Source organism: Paroedura picta, chromosome 13 (genome assembly GCF_049243985.1).
Source record: "Paroedura picta isolate Pp20150507F chromosome 13, Ppicta_v3.0, whole genome shotgun sequence".
Lineage (NCBI taxonomy): Eukaryota > Metazoa > Chordata > Lepidosauria > Squamata > Gekkonidae > Paroedura > Paroedura picta.
The window spans coordinates 1,123,474-1,145,011 of NC_135381.1; the positions used below are offsets into that span (position 1 = coordinate 1,123,474).

The window sequence follows — 21,538 nt, forward strand, 5'->3', positions numbered from 1 at the left end:
TGCCTTTCCCTTCCTCTCCCCATAACAGACACCTGCGAAGTAGGTGGGCCTGAGAGAGCTCTGAGAGAACTGAGATGGCGCAAGGAGGAGGGGCAGGAAATGAAACCGGGATCTCCAGATTGGAGGCTGCCGCTCGTAACCACCACACCCCGCTGGGATCAAAGAAAAGGGCAGAGGAGGGTCTTTCACGTGCCCCTCCCAACCAGAGACGGGCGGCCTGCCGATACCGGGCTCTGCCAACCACCGCGGTCTGTGCCCAGGGCTGCAGGATCTCGGCAAACGTGCCGTGGTCAAAGAAGCCGCTTTGCCAGGAGCCTTTCAGGGCTGCATGAGAAGACAGAAGGGACAGGGAATGCTTCGCCGTGACCTTCGCCATCAGAAGCGCCAGACGAGAGGGGACCCGGGAAGCTGCCCGGAAGGCCCAGGAAGGACGCCCCTGTCCCCGTCTCTCTTTCCTGCCCCCTTAACGCCTGCTCTGAAGGGGTCTCTGCAGTGCTCTGCACACCCGCGGCTCCCTCAAGCACGGCGCACTCCCCGCCCGCCGTGGCTCCTACTTACTGGGGTGAGGCCTCCCGGCCAGCATCCAGCGAGGATCGTAGGGGGCTTTGGAAGGAACAAAATCAATCTCCCTCTCAACGGGGTCACTCGGGGCTGTGATCGGCACGGGGCTGCGACTGTCCTGCAGGCAGAAACGTCTCTGAGCATCAAAGTAAATATTGACCTCAATGGGCAAGAGATCAGAGCGGCGGCAATGAAAGTGACGGCTCAAAGGCACAGAGCTGCCTTTGATTGACTGACTGACTGACTGACTGTATGGCGCGTGGGTGTGATGTAGGCAGGGATCCTAAGATTGGCTGGCAGCCAGGAAGGAGATGCTCGGAGGCGGCCGTTGCCGACCCCCACCTCACATCGTTAGTATTCCTCGGAGGCTGCCCTTCCGAGAGCTCCCCAGGGCCGACCCTGCGTAGCTTCTGAGATGCTAAGCATTGGCTGGAGCTCTTTTTGTCTTCCCCTGGGCATACAGCAGGGGTCGCTGGGGGAGTTGGGGTGGGAAGGCAGCTGTGAATTACATGCAGTATGCCAGGGGCCGGGCTAGATGACCCTTGGGGTCCCTTCCAGCTCTATGTTTCTACGTGTGCCGAGACCATTTGGAGGATTTTGAGCCCAGAACTAGCCTGCGTTGCTGGGAGAAAGAGCAGGGAGAGGCGACTAAACATTAGGATTAAGAGGAAGGTTCAGGTGAGTCTCCATGTTGGGCTGACGCAGCAGAGCAAAGCTTGAGTCCAGGGGAAGCTTTAAGGCCAGCAGAGCTGCATTCTGGAGCAAGCATTCTGGAGCATTCCCGCCACTGTCACCGTACCTTCGGCATATACGACAGCCACTGCAAGATGATGCAGACGCCTTCAAAGTCGTCTGGGACAGTCACGTGGGAAACCCCGTTATTGGCCATGATCTGCACTCCTCCAAGCTGGTTGTTCGAAGTGTACACTTCACGCCCCAAGACCTGGCCCCAAAGCAATCCCCACCCAACAGTACCGTCATTTCCTTCTCTGAAACAAAATCCAGCTAGTGGGCTTCAGCCACGGCAATTCCCCGGTTTGGAACCGAGCAGGAAAGACCTATTTCTGTTTTAAGTGCTCAGGCAACCGTGACCAGATCAGGCTCTGTGTGATGTCACTGATGCCAAACTCCCAATGACAGGAATGGCCCCGGAAGAGATTGCACAACTATGGACCTCCTACACGCCAGGCACAGGGTCTACAACTGAGCACCAACTCACAAATGGTCCCACGGAATGAGAGTCCTAAACCATTTTTATTTGGCTCACACCCTGGAGAAACCAAGTCCCTAAAGAAGACTCTGCTCGGCTTTCAAGACCCTCGGGCCAAGCTGCTTCTCTCTCACGTACCTTGTTTAAAGCACTAGCTCCCGTCAGAATGATGTGGGAATTTTCCACCTGGATGACTCGCTGGCCCAGCCTCACCAAGTACGCTCCAATGCCGATGGCACGGCAGGTCACCTGACAGGCACAAGGGGGGAGGAAGACGAAGAGGAAGAAGGGAAGGTTTCTTGCTTTGGGTCTAAGGAGTCTGAATGCAGCTCACAATCTCCTTCCCTTCCCCCCCCCCCCAACAGGCACCTTGTGAGGCAGGTGGGGCCAAGAGAGTTCTGAGAGAACTGAGATCAGCCCACGGTCACCCAGCTGGGTGCATGTGGAGGAGGAGGAGAAGTGGGGGATCAAAGCAGATTCTCCCAATCGGACTCCACCACTCTCACCCATGACAACGTGCTGGGAAGAGGTTGTTCTCAAAAAATAAATGGCTACAACATTGTCTCCATAGCCTTGGCTGGGAAGAGATGTGGCTGTTATTAATTAAGGATGTGCAATTAGTTCTTTCCCTCCGGCAGCCTCCCAGAAGGAAGAGACAAAACCCCTACCATGCTGATGGTGACAATTTCGTCATAGGCGAGAGACGTCTCCCCGGCAATGGTGCCCGACGCTCGAAGGTTCTCCACCCCAAAGCCTTCCTCCTTCCCAATGATGTCGGTTATGACGTACCTGTCGGGGGCAAAGGGACCAGGCCAGATGTGACAAGGACCCCCCACCCCACCCCGCTCCTCTCAAAGCTGCAAGGGCAGGAATCAGACCAGCCCCTCACTCACCGCGACTCCCCGGCTTCTTCCACGTGTTCGCAGTGCACGGAATTCATGGCGCTGATCCGCGTGTAATCCTGCGGGGTCAGGTACAGGTACTTGAAGCCCTGGGGGGAATAAAGAGCAAGCAGGGTCAGCGGGGGGCGGGGGGTGGGTGGAACGCCTGTCACCTTGTGCAGTGTCCCATCAAGAAGGCAAGGCTTGGGGCAGGCAGATGGGGGTGAAGGGAAGCAGCAGCGAGAAAAGCGTAGAGGAAAGGGCTCCTGAGCGGCTCTGAGCCTCCCTGGCTATTGCTCCGCTTCTTACAGCATGACTGGTGCCATCACTCAGTTCTCACAGATACCCAGAGATTGAACTGGCTGCTCTTTTGGGGGGACCCCTGGACTCAATCTCGGTTCTCACTTTGTTATCCCTGCGTGCCAATTTGCTGCTATTTACATGTCTTACCCAATTCCTTATTCTCAGCTTGGCTGTGTTTATCGCTGGGTCATTTGGGCACCTTTGCTCTCCTTGGCCCCTCCTGGCCACTAGCCCCTCCCCCGCCCAACCTACCTGCAGCATTTAGTGGGAAAGACGTCTGCCTGGGACCCTGGAGAGCTGCTGCCAGGCTGAGCTTAGCAATAGTAGCTTGGAGGGGCAGAGGGCCTGCCTCAGGGGACGGCAGCCTCATGTTTGCCCAGATGTGCAGCCCCCCCCCGCCCCCCTGGCCAGGCTGCCCCCCTGGGACGGGCAGAGGCTCACGCACCTTGTACGGGTCTTCCGGGTCCACCCAGCCCACTTGGAACATCTGCTTGATCTCGTCCGCAAAGCCGATGCGGGCCCCGCTGTTGGCGGCAATGTAGATCCGCGGGATGCCTTTGGCCCGGGCCAGCTCTGAGGCGCGCAAGAAGAGGAGGTCTTCCTCGGGCCCGAAGGAGCCAATCTGGTACGTGATGTCGTTGCAGATGACCACGATTTCTCGGCCTCCGGGGTACTCGGGCGTTTTCAGCCTCATCCGGAAGGCAACCATCCCAATCTGGGGGGGGGGGGGGGTGACGGCAGAGATTGTTTTTAAAAAAACAGGAGAGATTCAGAAACTTCAGCATGCTTGTAAAAAGAAATAGGTGACTCTCCAGAAGGGCACCGTCACTCAGAAAGGCTCCTCCCCGGCCACCAGTCCGGTAGGCCTTGACGGTGCTCCTGGACTCCGGCTCTTCTCCCCGCCGCAGACAGACTCACAGTGCCACCCATCTTTCTCCACAACATGAAGTGGCGTGCCACAGCGGGGAGGAAAGTCACATCAAATGAATCCCTTGCAGCCTCAGGCAGGACTTTCAGAGCTTGCAGTTTTCCAACCCGTAAGAACGGCTCTAATCTTTAGCTTCTTCAAGTCTAACCTTCAAGTATAAAACAAGCAGCTGCCAATCTGAAGAGATTTATTTGGTGGAAAACACCCCCATTCTCATAAATAGCTCTATGTTGTAAGCATCATAAGCAAGCAGTTTGATAACCCACCGACTCCTAGAGATGCTGAGATTCCGCCTGCTTGGGCTCTGAGACCATCACGTTGGGGACAAGCTATATGCAACGTGGGGACCTGCGCAGAGGAGACCTCTGCGCAGGTCCCCCTCCCAGGCGCCATGTAGAGTCAAGCAACAGCAGTAGCTACAGGGGACTTCCCCAGCGGACCGGGCAGAGCTGGAAAGGGGAGCGAACCTCACCCACCCACCCACCCACCCACCCCACTCTCTCCCCCGTGAGCAGTCGCTACAGGATCACTACCTCATTTCCTCCCGGCAGCCTGTTCATCTCCACCAGCTGCCCCTGCGAATCCAGGACTAATTCGGTGTACGTGAGGACGTCCTTGGGACACGCACCAGTGGAATCCCACACCTTGAAAAGAGCCTGAGAAAGAAGCAGCTGGCCAGTATTACAGCTCCTTTGGACAACCAAGGCAAGGGGACCAGGGCTCTCGCTGACGGACTGCAAAAGCACTTTCGTGTTTGGGGGGGGGGAGGGCGGAGTGGGAAGAGGGGCAACACCTTTTCCGCTGCTGCCCTGCCTGGCTCACCTGTCGGAACATCTCCAGGAAGTCATAGACGTAGGTGGTGCCGAGCGACTGGGCCTGGAAGCGCTTCGCTTGCAGCAGGTCCTTGGTGACGTAGGGCGTGTTGATCAGCATCCCGTGCAGAGGGCCCTGCTTGTCTCCGTAGGACTGGAACATAATCTGATCCCGGGGGAGGAGGGGAGGGTCAGAGCCCCTCCCCTTACGAAGGCAGAAGGCAGAAGGCAGGCCTGGGCTTAGGGGGCAGCAGGCTGAGAGGATTTAGGGGACCCCTGGCCAAGATGCTCCTACAGCTCCCGTGGGAGACTGGGAACAGGGGACTTCTGGTGGGTGCTCTTGGAAGGGTGGGAATTTTCTCAGGAGGTTGGGGACCTAGAGAGGGCTGCACGGATGGAGGGGGTGGGCAGGCACCTACGTTCCCCGTCCTGGGGTCGTTGACTTCCTTGTAGAGACTGATGTCCAGGTAGTATCCGGACTCATCCGTGAGGAAGAGGCGGATGGGGATGACCTGGGTGGTCGGCGTCAAGCGGATGTTGATCTTCACTTCAGCTTGCAGGACCCGGAGCTTCCACAAGCGGCGCCCGTAGCGCATCACCATGGAGCGCACCGACTCCTCAATCTGGGGAGGCAGAAAACGGGGGGGGAGGGGGGGGTTGGTAAAGAGGCCGATTCCCGGAGTGGGCGGAGGGGCCGGCCGGCCGGGCATAGGGAGGGCAGCAGAGACCTTGGAGGGGTCCATGACCACCGTGGGGACGAAGTTCAGGAAGATGTGGTTGCAGTCGGTGCGGGCGCTGGTGTTGCTGAAGGCCACCTCCAGCTCGTCCAGGGCTTCCAGCAGGAGCCGCTCCCCTTCGTTCTGCAGGTACTCAAAGGAGGCTTCCTGGGCCACACGGGGGCAAAAGTACAGATGGGTCAGGATGCAGGACACACACCCACACCCACACACACCCTGCCCCGCTCCAAGGTAGCATCCAGCAGCAGAAGATGAAGGGATTACACAGGGGAAGAGACTGCAAGCCGAAATAGACTCTGCACCAGGAGCAAATCAGGAGGAGGAGGAGAGTTGGTTTTCCCCCCCTACTGTTCAGACTCAAACGCTGTTCCGATAGGGCTCCCTTGAACCAATCTTCTTACCTTTGTAATGAGGTCCGAGTGTCTGACTATGGCCCGAATGAAAAACCTGTAGTCCGTAACTTCTTTGCCTTCCTGCACCTTGGCGGCACCAAGGTAGAGGTGCATCTTGTGGTTGGCACACGGCACTGCCGTCAGGTCGAAATTGCGCATCCGGCTCAGCTCCAGCTGGAAGGCCAGGGCCGGCTCCAAGTGCCGATAGATGCGGTCTTCGGCAAACTGCAAGAGCAACAGGCGAGTAAGCAGAGGGGGATGGGCAGGGGCGCTGGCAGCCTGCCACCTAGAGGGCCCTCCAAGAATTAACCCAGGCAGAGGGGCGCCTGCGGAGGCTCACCTCACCTTGTCTCGGGCACGGAAGGTAAAAAACTTTGGAAATTCCCTCTGAAACAAAAAGGAAACATTATAAGAAATAGTGTTGGTTTTTCTACCCCGCTTTTCACTACCTGAAGGCATCTCAAAGCAACTTCCAATCGCCTTCCCTTCCTCTCCACACAACAGACACCCTTGGGAGGCAGGAGAGGCTGAGAGAAACTGCTCTGTGAGAACAGCTCTAGCAGGACTGTGACTAGCCAAGGTCCCCCAGCTGGCTGCATGTGGAGGAGGCAGGGGGAAGCAAACCCAGTTCTCCAGATAAGAAGCTGCCGCTCTTAACCAGCACACCACGCTGCCTCTCCAAACCAACCAGAGAGCCTGGGAGCATGAGGGACTGCCTGCCTTAAGCCAGGACTCCGGCCCAGCTGCTCACTTCTGCCTGCTGTGAGCAGCAGATGCTTCCCAATCCTCTGTGTGCAAATGGAGGAGGACCCTCTGTGCAAAGCTACGCCTGCGACTGGCAGGAGAGTTTTGGCACAGAAGAGCTGCCCTCCACAGCTGCCACCAGAGAGGCAAGGCACGGAGCCCGGCCCTTGCAGCATGCCCGCACACTCCCCCCTTCCGAATCCGGAGCTCTACGTATTAGTTATCCAAAACGTTTTTATGCCGCCTTCCCAGAGGGAACCAGTAAAGGCTTCCTTTTACTGTAAGCCACGTGAAGCAGGACTCTGAAGAGGCTGCAGAGAAATATCCCAAAGACAGAAGCATAACCTCACAGCACCCTCACGGACCTGCTGGGTGATCAGAAACGTGATTCGTCTCAGCCCGTAGTCCACAAGGATGCTGTTCTGTGGGAGGAAGAACCGGAGACAGAAACAAAAATGCCAGCATGACTTTGAACTCAGCAGGAGCTGTGCTGCGTTTCCCAAACTGAAGCTGAAGGTGGCCAGAACCCGTGGAGACTGCCGGAGGGGGTTCTAAGGCCCCCTAACGGCTCTCAAAACCCCAAACCTTGGCCTTGCTGCCAAGCCCACAGACCGGCATGGCAACTGAGCTTCAAGTACTGGTGGAAAGGAAGGGGAGGATGCAAGGTGCAGAGTCAATGTGGGCATCAACGCTTCTTACGAGCTGCTTTTCAAACATCTCCTTGGTGAGGGAAGCCCCTTGAGGGCACACTGGCTCAACACAAGCTGCCAAGGAGGATGTTAGCGTCTCCCGTGGAGCACCGGCACAGTGGCCCTATTATTGTCAAGGTGGCCTTGGGAAACCAGGGTGCCAGACTAAGCCAGGCGCCAGCTGCAGGAAAGTACTCCTGGAGGCCAAGGTGGCTCTCCCTGAAATAAAAGGACATGCCCTGTGGGCACCGAGGGCAGACCGAAGGCCAACCAGGGGCCTTTTAACCTTCTCTACCAACGCCAAGAATGCAGCGGTGAACCTTAGACTGGGCAAAGGCCCTGAAGACCGGCACCAGCTCCTCGTCTTCGAAGCGGTCGGCCCACCGAATGGCCACGTTCAAGATGTGGATGGGCTCCTCTCGGACGCTCTGGAAAATCACCACAGGGCAGGGTTAGCGATCGGGTGGCGCACCAGCCCCGGGAGAAGCTGGGAGCCCACCGGCCCACACCTTGGCGTCCTCTTCGTCATAGAGCGTGGCCCTCACTTCGCTGAACAGGGGGCTCTCCAAGGGCGGGTCAGCAAAACAGGAAATCACTTCGTCAAAGTTTCTAGCACAGACGGAGAAAAGGAATGGCGGGAACAAGGCGGCAGAGAGAGACTTCCACGTGGAAGCAGTCAGTCTAGTCCACCAGGGGGGCCCAACCTTTCTGGCTTGGAGAGAAATCCCCCGGTGTCTCCCTAGCCCCAATGTGTGGTTCTGTCGATCGCATTCTCTGTGGTACAGTTTGGAAACAGATATATTGAGGCAAGAAAGGGGGGCAAAGATGGGAGATGCGGGTGGCCTCCTCCCTCCCATGAGCACTCCTTCCTCCAAGCCGGGGTTGAGCAGCGCAGCTTCCTGGTGGATCTTGCCCTGTGCCTCCACTGCCCATCGGTGACTAAGCCCCAGATCTAGCCCCTCACACAGGCTGGTGCTTTCCTCCGTGAAGCTCAGACCTCGGAAGCTAAGCAGGGTCGGCCTTGGCTAGCCCTTGGAAGGGGGAACACCCGAGCCCTGACCTGGGGGCAGGCCGTGGCCAAGCCCCTCCGAGCGACCCTTGCCCGGCTGCCGGACAATCTCAGGATCTCCTGGCTCCACCACCCACCCGCCATGCGACCGATGGATAACAACCCGCAGGCAGTCAGCCCCCGCAGCAGGGCGTTCTGACCGCTTCCTCCCAGAACCTCTGCTCTCGAGGCTACCTGGCGAAGTCCTCGAATCTGTCGAAAGCGACCATCGCGCCCATCCTTTGGCAGAGGGGAGAGAAGCCGCTGTCCATGAACAGTTCTGTGCTGTGCCGGGCTAGGTCTGGGTTCGAGATGCTGACCGGCACCGACATTCTGCAAACAAAGCCGTTGGCAAAGCAAATAAGAGGTGTGGGTAGGGGGTCAGATACAGCAGAGTCACTGGATTGCACCGTAACTCAAAAGGTTATGCTTATTCTTTTAAGCGGAGTTAGAAACAGCCATAAACCTCAAGGTAGCCTACTGCATAATTTCACAGCCTTGTCAAGGAGAGAGCCTTCCTGTAGTTCTGTCTCTCTTGGAGGTCCACAGGGCAGGGACTGGCAGGGCGGCCTTTTCTGTGGTGTCCCCCAGTCTTTGGAATAGCCTCCCTCTGGGGGCGGGCCAGAAGATGTGTTCCACATCAATAAACATGACGCGTTTGGACTTTCTTAAGAAAGACAGCAGTAACTGTTAGATTAGGACCAATATGTAATGGGAACTGACTATATATCTCTTGAGATAATATCAGACTACACTAAGTATGATATACGTGTATTGACGATACTTATCAGCTGGTCGCTTTTTTTTTTTTTTGCCTTTACCTTTCTGTAAATGCTTTTTATAAGAACAAATAAAAATAAAAAATGATAATAATAATAAAAAATAAACATGACGCGTTGTCGTTATTTCAAAAGCCTGCAAAGGCTACTCGGGCAGAGGAAATGCAGGCGTGAGCCAGGGGAAGGGAAGCCCGACTCTGCCCACTCGGGACTCTGCTACTGCCTGCTGACAGTCCCTGTTCCTCGGACCAGGCCTCCAGGGAGGGGCTACTGCCTGCTGCTGCTCACCTGGAAGGCAGAGAGGTGTGTCTGCTCTTCCTCTCCTGACAGGCTGGAAAGGAATCACATGGCACCTCCGACAGGCCTGCAGCCTCCAGCTCATTGGCTCTGAACAAGTCCCCTCGCCACCCTCCCCACGCAGAGCTGGTGGCTGAGGCGCCTTTCCTGCTCGTCCCCTGCCCGACACATCGTGTCTCTTTTGCCGGGCTTTGAATTCTTGCAGGCAGGGAGAAGGAACTGTCTCAATCAGCCAACAAGTGGAACTTTGCTACCATCCCCGAGGTTACGAGTTCCAGTCTCACACCTGTACTGGCATGCATCCAAATGTAGAAGAGCCTGAGGCAGCCATCTGGCCGCCCCTCCCCTCCCCTCCCCTCCCCTCCCCCCAGCCGATTTGCTCAACATGCTGGAGGTTAAACACGACAAATTCAAGCTTAAGAGCATTAGGAGCTCTACGTGATACGGAGAACAGAAAAACGAGGATTGGGAGTATGGGAAAGGCCCGAAGGGAAGAGGCTCAGAAATATCAACCTAAACGGGAGGCCTCAAGTGCCAGAGCCCACAGAGGCACAGGTCCTGCAGACCATCTCGGGAGCTGCGGCCATTTCCACCACGAGCGGAAATAAGGCAAGCCGGGGGATCCCAGACTGTGCTGGGCAAAGGCAGCTCCTCCAACCCGCTCCAGATGCCCTCCCTCATCCCCTGGCAGCGCCCGTTCAGACCTGCAGCACTCAGGACTTGGCAGGTGCAGTTGGTTTGGAGAGTACGAAAACTACCCTGATCAATGCTGATTCAGACCCATTTGGGACAAATCCAGTCCAAATTGTACCTCCCCTTAAGTTAAATTCCCGAATCAGCCTTGGTCGAATCACCGTGGTGGGGCGCAATTTCCCCATTCAAAGACCGGGCCGTTTAAAGGGACCACAATTTTCCTTTCCCGTGGGGGGGGGGCACAGTTTTGAGGTAGAGGCTGCACATTTGTCGTGCGGCTGTGGGAAGCTCTCCTCAAAAGAACCCCCAAGTTGCAAAAAGTGTGGACCAGGGAGCCCAATTCTACCAGCATCCAAAGATGGCATCCTTTCCTAACCACCAATGACGGGGGGGGGGGGGGGGGCGACAAGAACAGAGAATCTTTTTTGGGTGCCCACAGAATTGGACCCCCTCGGGGGCTCTTTTGAGGAGACCCTCCTACAACTATGCTGCAAATTTGGTGCCTCTACCTCAACTCCCCCCCCACCCACCCAATGCCACAGAATAGATGGAAAGAGAAAATTTCCCATTGATTTTAATGGCGCCAAATTGATTTGGCCGAAATTGAGCCAGGGAAGGGTGCTTTGGATGCAGGCCAGATTGGAAATGGTCTGAATTTTTGTTGTTGTTGCCCATGCCTACTTATGACGCACACTTCCATCTTCTTTTATTGGTGAGTCAAGAAGAGAGTCCAGAGCGCTGCCTTGTTGGTGTGAAGCGGCAGAACAAGCCCGTTCCCATCAGACCCCGGAAGCTCAAGCAGGGCTGGCCCTGGCTCATTCCTGGAGGGGAGTCCAGGGTTCCTGCTCAGAGGAAGGCTAGGGCAGAGGTCTTGCCGCGGCCTGGATGGCCCAGCCTGGCCTGCTCTGGTTCGCCCTCAGAAGCGAAGCGCTGTCAGCCATGCTTAGGACTGGCATGGGAGCCCCCCCCCCCCCCCCGCCCTCCAAGCGTTGCTACGCAGAGGCATCACCTCCGAATGCCCCTGGCCGGGAAGCCCTGGAGGGCTGCTGTGTCCGGACAGCAAAAGAGCAGCAGAAATGGCTGCCTGGCCTATTCAGAGGGCAGCAATAGCAACGGCGGAGTGGGAGGGGAGGGAGGGAGGGGGGGGGAACCAGGCAGAAGGATGTCGGTTCTCTAAATCTGCTGCTCATGCTGAAGAGAGAAAAGCGTCTAACCCCCTACCTGCTCAAGGCCGGGCTGCTGCCTCTGCAAAAACAGAGAAGAACGGCCTGATGCTTGGTCGGCCCATCGGTCCACCCAACCCAGCACGGCCTCCTCTGGCCCCGAATGACCCTCCAGGTTCTCGGGCGGCATGCAGGGTCCTTGTGGGGGGCGGAGCCTGGAGTTCTCCGCGCGCAGGCCGAACACCCCCTGCCCCTACCTGCCCTATTTCGAAGGTTTCAAGGAGACGTCCCTTCCCAGATCTGTCCAGAATCCATGACGCACGGGAGAGAGCCCAAATCACTCCCGAGACCCCAGGCGGCGCCAACCCTCCCTCCCTCCCTCCAGCCGGCTCTGCTTACCTGTTCGGGTGGGAGGAAGGGAGCATGAACTGGAACTCCACCACACAGGTGCCATCGGTGAGCTGGCGATGCTGCAGGCTGTTCAGTTCGTAGGCAATGTAGGCCCTCCTCACGTACACCTGGGAAGGCAGGGAATCCCGCCGCAAACCATACCTTAACAGCATTTGTCTTTCTCACAGATGAAATAAAAATACACTTTGGATTTTACAGGAGAGCAAAGCAACCCCCCCCCTCCAAAAAGAAAAAAAGAAACCAAAGGATTCGCAAGCAATAGATGGCCAGACTCCACGGCAAGGCCTGGCTGAGGAAACCGGAATGGGTGCCCCTGCGGGGAGCTCTGGGGCAGACCCGAGGGCTGTCAGCTCTGGGCTGGAAAATACCGGAAAATAAGGGGGGGGTGGAGCTTGGGGGAGGGAAGGGACTTCAATGGGGCATAACGCCAGAGAGTCCACGCTCCAAAAGAGCCAAGTTTGTCCAGGTGGACTGATCCCTGCCCTCTAGAGATCAGCTGTCATCTCAGGAGGCCTCCAGCCATCACCTGGAGGCTGGCAACCCTCTCACTCACACTGTAGGAGCAATGGAGACCCAAGGCATCCGTGAGCCTGCGGAGAAGTTAGGCAGGCTCAAGAGATGGGGCAGGGGCCTGCCAATCATCACCTGAGCTTGCTGGCTGCCGTCCACCCGAGTCCTCTGTGGGGCTGAACTCAAACGTCTTGCTTCCCGATTCCCACTCCCGAAAGTGCTGAGAGGGACCCCCGTAGCCTGACTCTGCCTGGCCTGCATGTTGCTCCAGGGTGGGGGTCTCTCAGAACCGTCTCCGAGCCCCCTGGCGCAGGCATCCCTAAGCCAGCAGCAGGCGTCTCAGCCTCGGAGCTTGCCCTCCCCCCGGGCATGCAGTTCTGCAACCCTTCCGTTACCTCCAGGGCGGCCATGCGCACCACCTGGTTGGAGTGGTAGAAGAAAGTGGGCAGGACATCAAAGATGGTGGTTTCCGAGAGGATCAGTTTCTGCAAGGGAAGAAAGGGCACAACGGAATTGCAAAGCTTTCTAGGCCGACCCGGATGCCCAACGCGCCCTTTCATGGGAGAGGCCAGGGACTGGAGCTGGCGGTCCGCCACTGAGCCCCCCAACCCCCCCCCCATACACACGCCTGGCAAGACCCGACTGCTACCGTGCCAGAAAGGCAGGCCAACCTTGAGGTTTTCGGGGCAGAACTGGTGCCCGTACATGTCGATAGCCGAGAGGAAGATGGACTCCACTTGATTGTGCCGCAGCTCGTAGGAAGGGAGGTGGGAGGCGATCAGCACCTGGGCACAGAGGGACTCGCTAAGCAAAGGGGGGGGGGATTCTGCAATCGGAACCACGGGGCTTGTTGGCCCTGGGCTCGTCTGCCATCTCGTTCGCCTCGCTGGAAAGTTCATGTTTCCTGGGCTTTGCTTCTCTCGTGACCAATTCAATATTACAGCAGAAAGGGGGGCCAGCCTGGCGCAGCAGTTAACAGCAGCAGACTCCAATCCAGAGAGCCAAGCTGGATTCCCCACTCCTCCTGTATGAGAAGCCCGCTGGCTGACCCTGGGCCAGTCTCAGTTCTGTCAGAGCTCCCTCAGCCCCACCTACCTCACAAGGAGATTGTTAACCACTTGGAGACTCTTTAAGATAGAGAAACGCAGGGTACAAAATCCTTCTCCTCAGGAACCACTTCCACAGAGGTGGGGACTCAGGTGGCAATCCCAGGCACCCCAGAACAGTCCCTTGTTCAAAAACAGACACTCAAAAGGACGCTGACCTGCCGGGCCCTCAGGGCTACTTTGGAGTGCTCCGTTTTGCTCAGCTGCGTGAGTTCGTTCAGAATTGTTATCAGCTCATCCGTCAAGGTCGGGTCTCGGCCACAGAGGTGATCCTGGATACGAAGTGACAAACACGCACCCCAATGGTTTACAGGGCTATTTCTGCCCACATTTCAAAGGCGTTCCCATCAAAACATGAATGCCTCTTGTGAAACCAGCTGCTGCATTGGGCAGCCAAGCTCTAACAGTGAGAATTCCATTTTAAAACACCCTGCAGAATGGGGGGGGGGGGGAGGAACATTCTCAAAACAGTCCAGTGAGGACAGAGAAAGAAGCCTCTTTGGGAAGCAGATTCCACAGCAGCCACCCAAAAGGCCGTGTTCCCCCTGAATGCACGAGAGTCCCTGTCCTCAGCAAGAAGATGCTCCTGGAGTTATCCCAGGCCTGGACCTTCCAGGGCCTTAAAAGGCCAAAAGCAACATGGAAATCATGCCCAGCAACAAAAAGCTGCTCTAGCATCCAGAACATCCCTCGGCTCTTCACTAGCAAAGGTCAGCTAAACCCCTTTGGCAGAAGGGGGGACGCTGCCCGTCAAGTTCTCCGCCTTCCCCACCGGAACCACCTCGGCCGCATCAGAACTCAGCTTCCATTGGCCCATTCTTTGCCATTTACCCCCAAGCAGGTAAGCAGGGACCCCTGGCCTCTACTGCCTCTCCAGGAGGAGACGCAGCCTGGGTGTCCTCAGCATACTGGACTCCATGTGGCTTCTGGATGTTTGGGAATGGACAGGCTGGTAGCTAAGGAACCAGCCACACTTTTTGCCTCGGCTTCCGCAGGAAGTCCCGCCTTTCCCTTTGAGAGAGATTATCCCCCCCCGTTCCTGTCAATCACCCCTGCTTCCCCCTTCCTACTCACAATCAACATGGTCACCAGGAGGTTCTTCTTCGCCACCTGGGCGTGGGAGAAGATGCACTCGAGGACGGGGGTCATGTTGGGCATGTATTGCTCACGCAGGCTGATCACACATTTGTCATAGTGAGCTGAGGAAGGGAAAGAAAAGGAGCCCTGTTGGCTGAGGGACGGCCTGGGCCAAAGCCAAAGGAGCGCCCTGGGCATGGCGGGGACTCCCCCCCCCCTTACCTTGCTGGAACTGAGTCTCCACCTGCAGGTATCGCCTCAACAAGTCCAGCACCACAGATTTCATGTGGCCTCGGATGCCGCTGCGGTATCTGACAAGAGAAGAGAAGAGAAGACGCCAGCACAGCTTGTGCATCCCAGATCCCGAACAGGACGGGCGTGAACAACACGTGTGGACAACAAGCCGCCTTCTCTGCCCCGGTGGCTTTCGACACTCCATCTCATCCCCAAATACCGCCGTCTTTGCTTTCATTTCTGCATCATTTCTGCACGCATTTTCCTCTGTTCCGTGCTCGCTTCAGTTTCTCCTTGTTCTTTCTCCGCGTATTTGTGGCAATGTTTTTTTCAAGCCGTTCCAGAGTCATCTGTCCCTCCACCTGCAAAGTGCCCACCCCCTTTGCCCCTTGAAATACCCACTCATTATCCATGCCATTGTCACCTTCTCTCCCTTTCACTAGTCACCATTTTTAAAAATTTATTAATATTTATTAACTAATATTTATAAATCACTAATTTATAAATTAGCGTTAAAACACTGAAGGTAAACCGTCCCTGATCGTGTGGGGTGGTGGTGGTGGAGATGATTGAATCAACTGCTTTGTCCCTCAACCATACAATTTCCATGGGGAACTAAAGCGAATTAATGAGAACAAAACAAGGGGAAATTAATACCAACAATTTCCCCGTGTGTCATTGGATGGAAACATTTTCCACAACAGTATGGACTCAAGTTGAGTCTTCTCTCTCAAGCTTTCCTCCCCAGCTATCCCATTGAGCTGCTGTGATGTCACGGAACAATCAAAAATAGTCCAACAGCGGAGGAGGAAATGAGTCCACAGAAGGCCTGATGAACCTTACAGTCTGTAAGAAGTAGAAGGCCAGCTGGGGCAGGGTAAGGAAGGGAAAGGGCACAGCTCCTATGGGGGGGGGGGTTGTTGGAGCAGCTTCCTCCAAACTCACCTCTGAACCAGCTGCACAATGCTTTGAGTGTTCATAAAAAAGACTTCACGCTCAGATTTCCGCTGCAGGGTGGCAGCGTGGCTGTCGAGGGTGCTGGCAATCTGGAGGGGAGGGGAGGGGAGAGCAGAGGGGCAGACAAAGACAGCTGGACACCCCTGAGGATTAAGACCTATGCTGCGCTGAACACTAGCCATCCTCCCAGCCTCGATGACTGGCCTATGGCAGTGGGCCCCTCACCTGCTGGCTGGGGAACTGGCACAGCACTGAGGTGATGTTGCTGGCGTACTGGGCCATGACCTTCCGGATTGACTTCTCCACCGATGGCGGAATCCGGCCCGAAATGCTCGTCATGATCTCCTGCAGCTCCAGCAGAGGCAGAGAGGGGTCCCGGAGGGTTTTCATCAGTTTGCAGACCCATTCTTTGATCTAAGCCCCACAATGAAAAATGGATTATCCATGGCACACAGATCTGGGAGAGAAAAGCAAGGCCAAATCCCTTGGCAAGGTCTGTATAATGGTGGTTTTAGTCTCCCGGACCCTTTTGCTTCCTCTTGTAGTGTGGAGATGTGTTTCAGACTTTCCCCGGGTTTAAGTTCAGGAAGCCACCCTTCAGACAGGCGTGGTCCTAAGGAAACCTCCTCACCTTGGTACTGAAATACGGCTCGGGCAAACAGTATCCGTTCATGACGTTCATTAAGTTCTCCAACACGTTGTGGAAAACCTGGTGCAGTTTTTCACCAAGGATGGGCAGAGTCTGTTGTGGAGGGAGCCCACCGGTGTACAACTGGGCCTAGGGGCATGGATCAGGGTGCAGAGAGAGGACAAAGAGAAAAAACCTTCAGAGCAGCCCCAGGAAACTGGGGGCTTAACCTGGTCCAAAAGTTGCTTCTACAGCAAGCAATGCTTTTGTTTGGGGCAGGGATTTAAAACTCCCTCCCCACACACAAACACACATGTATTGTTTAAAAACCTTTTTAGATTTTTCTGCAAACCTTGCGTGTCTCCCACGTTTTCAGAACTATCTGTTTCCAGCATGGTCCTAATGCATGGATTTAAGTATCCGCAGGTAAATCCACATTAGACTATCTGAATGTAAGATGTAGACACACCACTGCTGATTCCCCCCTTCCATCTTCTGGCCAAAACCTCTCAAAGGAATCAGACCCTAAAATTGGGAATCAGCCTTCCCAATTGGTTTCCTACTGGCCTCACCCCTCACTTACCACATGGACTTTGCCGGGGTCATCCAGCTCCAGCCTGGCTATGACGCAGCCCGCCTCCAGCAGCGTGCCGGGGCGCTTCATGTAGTGGATGGTGCCCGCCTCTCCCACTTCCAGGACCATCACCATCTTCATCACCTTATCGGGGAGGGACGACATCCTGTGAAGCACCCAGGCACAGGCCTCTTCCACATCCCTTCAACACGGTTTTATTTCTCGGCATCACACTTGCTCCACACACCCCGCAAGCCAAAGCAGAACCTGCATCTGTCTTCACTCGTGACAAGCAAGCGCCAGCTCCCACGCTTGGGCAGGGCAGCTTGGTAAAATTCCAGCAAATGTTTTCTCCCCAGGAGCCCTGATCCCCGTGGCTACCTCGATTTCTGCATAGCTGTGACCGGCTTCAACGTGGCCTCCGTCTTCCACGGTGTACTGCAGCAGCTTCCCAGTGGAAGGAGACCTAAGTAGGGTTGGGTCATTCTCCTTTTCAAAGTCACAGGTCTTATTGCCCACCGTGACCCGGTACCTGGAGGTGAAAGAGAAGCAGAGAGAGACAGAGAGAGACAGAGAGAGAAAGGAGGGAAAGAACAAGCTGCTGCAGAGATCCGCACGTAGAGATCCGTTTCCCTTTTGTTTCGGCACATCCAGTCAAACGTGGAGCACGGCCATGCAAGGATGCCCAACCAGGCTTCCAGGGATTTGATTCTGAGGCAGGGGGGGTGGGCAGAGCTACACAATGGCCGCCCCAGGAGGCAAAGCCAGCCACACCATGGCTGCTGCAGCTGACCGCCAGTCACCCCGTGAAGATTTGGGGGCAGTGGTAGTAGCCACTTACAAGCCAATGCTATTAAAAATCTGCACAGTCCATGAGAACTTCAACAGCCAATCAGATGTCTTGCTGAAGCCCTACCTGACCGGACTCCCTATCTTAAAGGCAGGTGCCAGGAACGGCACTGGTGGGCATCATGCCACACCCAGGGGCACCACGTTGGGGCCGCCGGCCCTAGCCCATCTTTCAAGCACATGTCAGAAACAATCTCTTCCTGTTTCAGCCCAGAGTGAACTGCTGCGAGGAACGCGTGCGCACATGCACAGCGAGCAACTCAAGGCCCCCCCCCCCCGCCTACCGGTCGGCTTCCTCCTTCATGTACGTGGTGTAACTGTTGCCGTCGTAGGAGAGCAGCAGCCCCCCGTCGTTCAGCCTGTGCGCATCGATCTCAATGTGGGTGCTGTTCATTATGATCACGTAGGTGCTCAGCGACTGGCGGGCCACCTGTCCGAGGAAGGCGGTTGATTGGATCCTCCATCGAGGGGGAACAACCCATTTCCAGCCACCCGCCCAGCGTTCTCCTTCGCAGCCTAGGCCTCACCTTAAGAGCGTACTTGGCGCCTTCGTAAATAAGCTCCACATCAACCGTGTTGAGAAGGGAAGCGGCTGGCAGGACCTGGCCCCTGAAGAGTGAGCACAGCTTTCTGTTCTCTGCATACGTCCAGGTCTTACAAGCCATCCCCCCCCCCCCCGTAAATAGGGTCACCAGACTTAAGAGTATATTACAAACTAGTTTATGACATTCACAAATCTGATCTCTGATGAAGGGAGCTTCTATTCTAGACAGCTCCAACCCTCAAAATTTTGTTGGTCTCGAAGGTGCTCCAGGACTCGAATCTGCGGCAGCCCAACACGGTTGCCCCTGAAAACCTCTGATCTCAGTAACAAGAATCCAGACCTCAAGTAAATCCAAGAAGAGTTGTTTTTTCTACCCCACTTTTCACTATCTGAAGGAACCTCCAAGTGGTTTACAATCTTCTTCCCTTCCTCTCCCCACAACCCTTCGAGGGAGATGGGGCTGAGAGAGCTCTGACAGAACTGCTCTGTGAGAATGGCTCTAAAAGAACTGTGACTGGTCCAAAAAAAAACAGCTGGCTGGCTGGAGAATAGGACTAGGGAATCAAACCTGGATCACCAGATTAGAAGCAGCTGATCTTAATGACTACACCACTCTGGCTCTCCAAATCCAACATATTATTAGACCTTATGATTGCCCACATTCATTAATCAGAAGCCACCGAGGCCTGGGTTGGCAAGAGGTGCCCAGATGCAGCAGACAAAACGAGTCCCAAGGGGCTCTACCTTTCAAGAGAATGCAGGAAGTCGTCCATGCACGTCCTGAACAAGGCATCGGCTACGTTGAGGGCACCACAGACCACACCCAACATGGTGTCTGGCTTCTCGGCCTGCAAAGCAAAGGTGGAAAATGATGGCATTTCTTCACATATGGAGCCAGAATTCAGAGGAACTGACCTCTGCTGTCTGGAGAGGGCCTGTAATTCCGCCCGCCCCCCTGCAGGTTCCACCTGGGGACTGGCCTCCCTAGCCTCCCCACAAGCCCTCTTCCCAGTACTGACCCTGACTTTTACCATCTGTTCCCCCCATGTTCCTACAAGGGCAAATGAAGGGAGTTCCAGTAAATAAGTGGATTTTGGTGGCTGGGATGTGGCCTGAGACAGCAGGCTCTAGCAGTCCTTAGCCATCTCCTGCTTGGAGCTACTGCAGAGTGTTTCACCACTGCCCCCCCCCCCCTTAACTCTTTGGGATGAGGCACTGCAAGTGATACAGGCACAGAGGGGCTTCGTTTATAGAAACGCGTTGGCAGGCATTCCAACCTGCACTTTCTCTGCAATCAAGTGATCCAGCCAGCTGGTATCGATCTCATTATTTTGGAAACTCTCCGTCTCCAGAAGTTTGATCAGGTACTCAACGGTCGTCCTGAAGTCCCCTCGGATTGACAACTCTTTCAGAGCTACCACCAGGTTTCTAAAAAACCAAGAGAAACCATTAAAATGCATTTTGGGAGGTGCTGAATGGTTTACAAGCTACACCCGTTCCCTTCCACCTCCACCCCCAAATCGATGCTATACCAACGTGCGACCCCCCCCTGGAGGATGACTGGGGGGAGGCAGAAGGGTTCTCAGAGCCCTCTGAAAGTTATGATAATAGTGAGACTTTATGGGGGTTAGATTGCTATTGTAATCCGCCTTGAGTCCCCAGAGGAAGGCGGACTATAAATAAAGTTGGGGACCCCTGATCTAATCATTCACTTCAAGGGACTCCAATTAGGCTCCAATTCTCTGTCCCGACCCACATTTCTGGGAGGGGGGGGGGAGGATCATCGCCTGCCCTAGCTTACTGGACGTTACTGAGGAAGAGACACGTCTCTTTAAGCATTTGTAAGTCTAAGCAATACTGACGAGATGGCCTCCTCGCGGTTCTCTCCCCAGGAGAAACAGTGTCCAAACTGAGAATCCGCAAATTCGTGCAGACCACCGGTGGCCGCCACGCTGAAATACCCCCACACGTTCTTGTTGCTACGGAAGTTCAGCTCCTGCACCGTGCCGGAGCTGGGCTTGAAACCCTAAAAAAAAACAACGGGGGTGGGGAGCAGAAGACAGGACGGGACAGAGGTGAGCAAAGGAAACATCACTGGCCCGGGACTCGACCCCCCCCCCCCTCCATATCCAATCCCCCATGGGTGGTGCTTTTCCCGAGGAAAAGAGCTTTCCCCCTAAAGTCAGAGGGAAGGCCCTAAACCGTCTGGGGCCTCTGTACCTGTGGGACTGCCTTCCCCCCCAGGTCCTTCAGAGGAGCTGCAGTCCAGCACACAAAACCTGCTCAAGGTCCCCAGCCCCAAGAGGCCTCAACCAGGGCCAGGGCTTTCCCTGCTGGAACACTCTTCCGAGGACTCAAAGCAGTTCCGCAGGGCCTGCAAGGCAGAGCTGTTCCGCCAGGCCCACGGTGGTGGCCCAAAGAACACCAATGGAACTGGCCTCCCCACACACATATGGACACAGAAATAACACCTGGTTGCCAGAGAGTGACATCGGGAGAGTACTTTATTCTCCCCGCCGTTCGAGCAATGTTTAACCGAATGTGTCATTATATTATAACTGAATGCATTAACATGCTGCAAGCCACCCTGAGCCCCTGGGGATGGGCAGTATAGAAACTGAGCTGAATAAGGAAGTAAAATAAACATTTTTCATTCCTGCCACACACCTCATCAGGATTTTCACTGGTGATTCTTGCAGCGATCACATGACCTCTGGGCACCGGAACGTTGGTGGGGCACTCAAAGGGGATGGGGGTATCTGCCCAGGGGGACTCTCCATAAAGGACACGGACGTCTTTCACTCTGTGCAGAGGTACACCCATGGCAATCTAAGGGGAAACAAAAACACGTGACTGCACAACTGGGCAAGGAACACCAAACGGTAGTCATGAATATCCTGCATTTGGCAGGAGGTTGGACTACATGACCCTGGGGGGGGGGTCCCTACCGACTCTGATTCTCTGAGTTGCATAGGATCTCTTGGGGTATCCGCAAAGATGTAGCTTCTACCCAGCCCAAGTGCTGATTACAAACCCGTACTGATAGCATGATGGATCAAATTAATGCTTCTAGCTTGACTTCAATTTTAGCTGGTTTCAGCAACTATGCAAAAGGTCCCTGTTGACAAACTGGAGGTGGACCAAGCGGGCAGGGAGCCGTGATGTCTGAGACCATCTAGCAGAATGTACGGGAAGGGCTGAATACGTGAAACTGTGGATAAGGGAATTAGTTTTGCAGGGCCATAATTTTTGGTAAGCCTGCAGAGTCTGTTTGTGCTAGGTCTTCAGAAAACTAGAAACATGATCACAAAACACATTTATCCCGGAAATTTACCCAACTGTGCTTCTACGGATAAGCAGGTAGGCGGTCATGAACTGATATCTGAGCATGCCTGAAAGGTTGTTTGTCAT

General features: G+C 55.4%; 1 protein-coding gene across 8 annotated transcripts in view; it reads right to left on the reverse strand.

Annotated features, from left to right (window-relative positions):
- ACACB (acetyl-CoA carboxylase beta) overlaps nt 1-21,538 on the reverse strand; it is a 39,845-nt gene that overhangs the window by 5,150 nt on the left and 13,157 nt on the right. For 7 of the 8 annotated variants that reach the window (XM_077309048.1, XM_077309051.1, XM_077309049.1 and 4 more), the window contains 34 exons: nt 20,795-20,956; nt 19,990-20,153; nt 19,405-19,555; nt 18,872-18,975; nt 18,111-18,192; nt 17,868-18,013; nt 17,116-17,266; nt 16,744-16,878; nt 16,164-16,310; nt 15,758-15,946; nt 15,521-15,621; nt 14,564-14,652; nt 14,339-14,463; nt 13,423-13,536; nt 12,830-12,943; nt 12,554-12,643; nt 11,637-11,755; nt 8,501-8,638; nt 7,767-7,866; nt 7,578-7,685; nt 6,934-6,990; nt 6,170-6,211; nt 5,834-6,049; nt 5,424-5,579; nt 5,115-5,318; nt 4,706-4,861; nt 4,417-4,539; nt 3,401-3,670; nt 2,665-2,762; nt 2,440-2,560; nt 1,910-2,020; nt 1,361-1,504; nt 559-679; nt 228-324 (listed from right to left, as the gene is read on the reverse strand). In XM_077309048.1, the coding sequence (XP_077165163.1) occupies nt 228-324; nt 559-679; nt 1,361-1,504; nt 1,910-2,020; nt 2,440-2,560; nt 2,665-2,762; nt 3,401-3,670; nt 4,417-4,539; nt 4,706-4,861; nt 5,115-5,318; nt 5,424-5,579; nt 5,834-6,049; nt 6,170-6,211; nt 6,934-6,990; nt 7,578-7,685; nt 7,767-7,866; nt 8,501-8,638; nt 11,637-11,755; nt 12,554-12,643; nt 12,830-12,943; nt 13,423-13,536; nt 14,339-14,463; nt 14,564-14,652; nt 15,521-15,621; nt 15,758-15,946; nt 16,164-16,310; nt 16,744-16,878; nt 17,116-17,266; nt 17,868-18,013; nt 18,111-18,192; nt 18,872-18,975; nt 19,405-19,555; nt 19,990-20,153; nt 20,795-20,956 (4,445 nt within the window). Of the gene's footprint in view, nt 1-227; nt 325-558; nt 680-1,360; nt 1,505-1,909; nt 2,021-2,439; nt 2,561-2,664; nt 2,763-3,400; nt 3,671-4,416; nt 4,540-4,705; nt 4,862-5,110; nt 5,319-5,423; nt 5,580-5,833; nt 6,050-6,169; nt 6,212-6,933; nt 6,991-7,577; nt 7,686-7,766; nt 7,867-8,500; nt 8,639-11,636; nt 11,756-12,553; nt 12,644-12,829; nt 12,944-13,422; nt 13,537-14,338; nt 14,464-14,563; nt 14,653-15,520; nt 15,622-15,757; nt 15,947-16,163; nt 16,311-16,743; nt 16,879-17,115; nt 17,267-17,867; nt 18,014-18,110; nt 18,193-18,871; nt 18,976-19,404; nt 19,556-19,989; nt 20,154-20,794; nt 20,957-21,538 lie in introns of those variants that run through there. The other variant, XM_077309056.1, reaches the window with a different exon arrangement.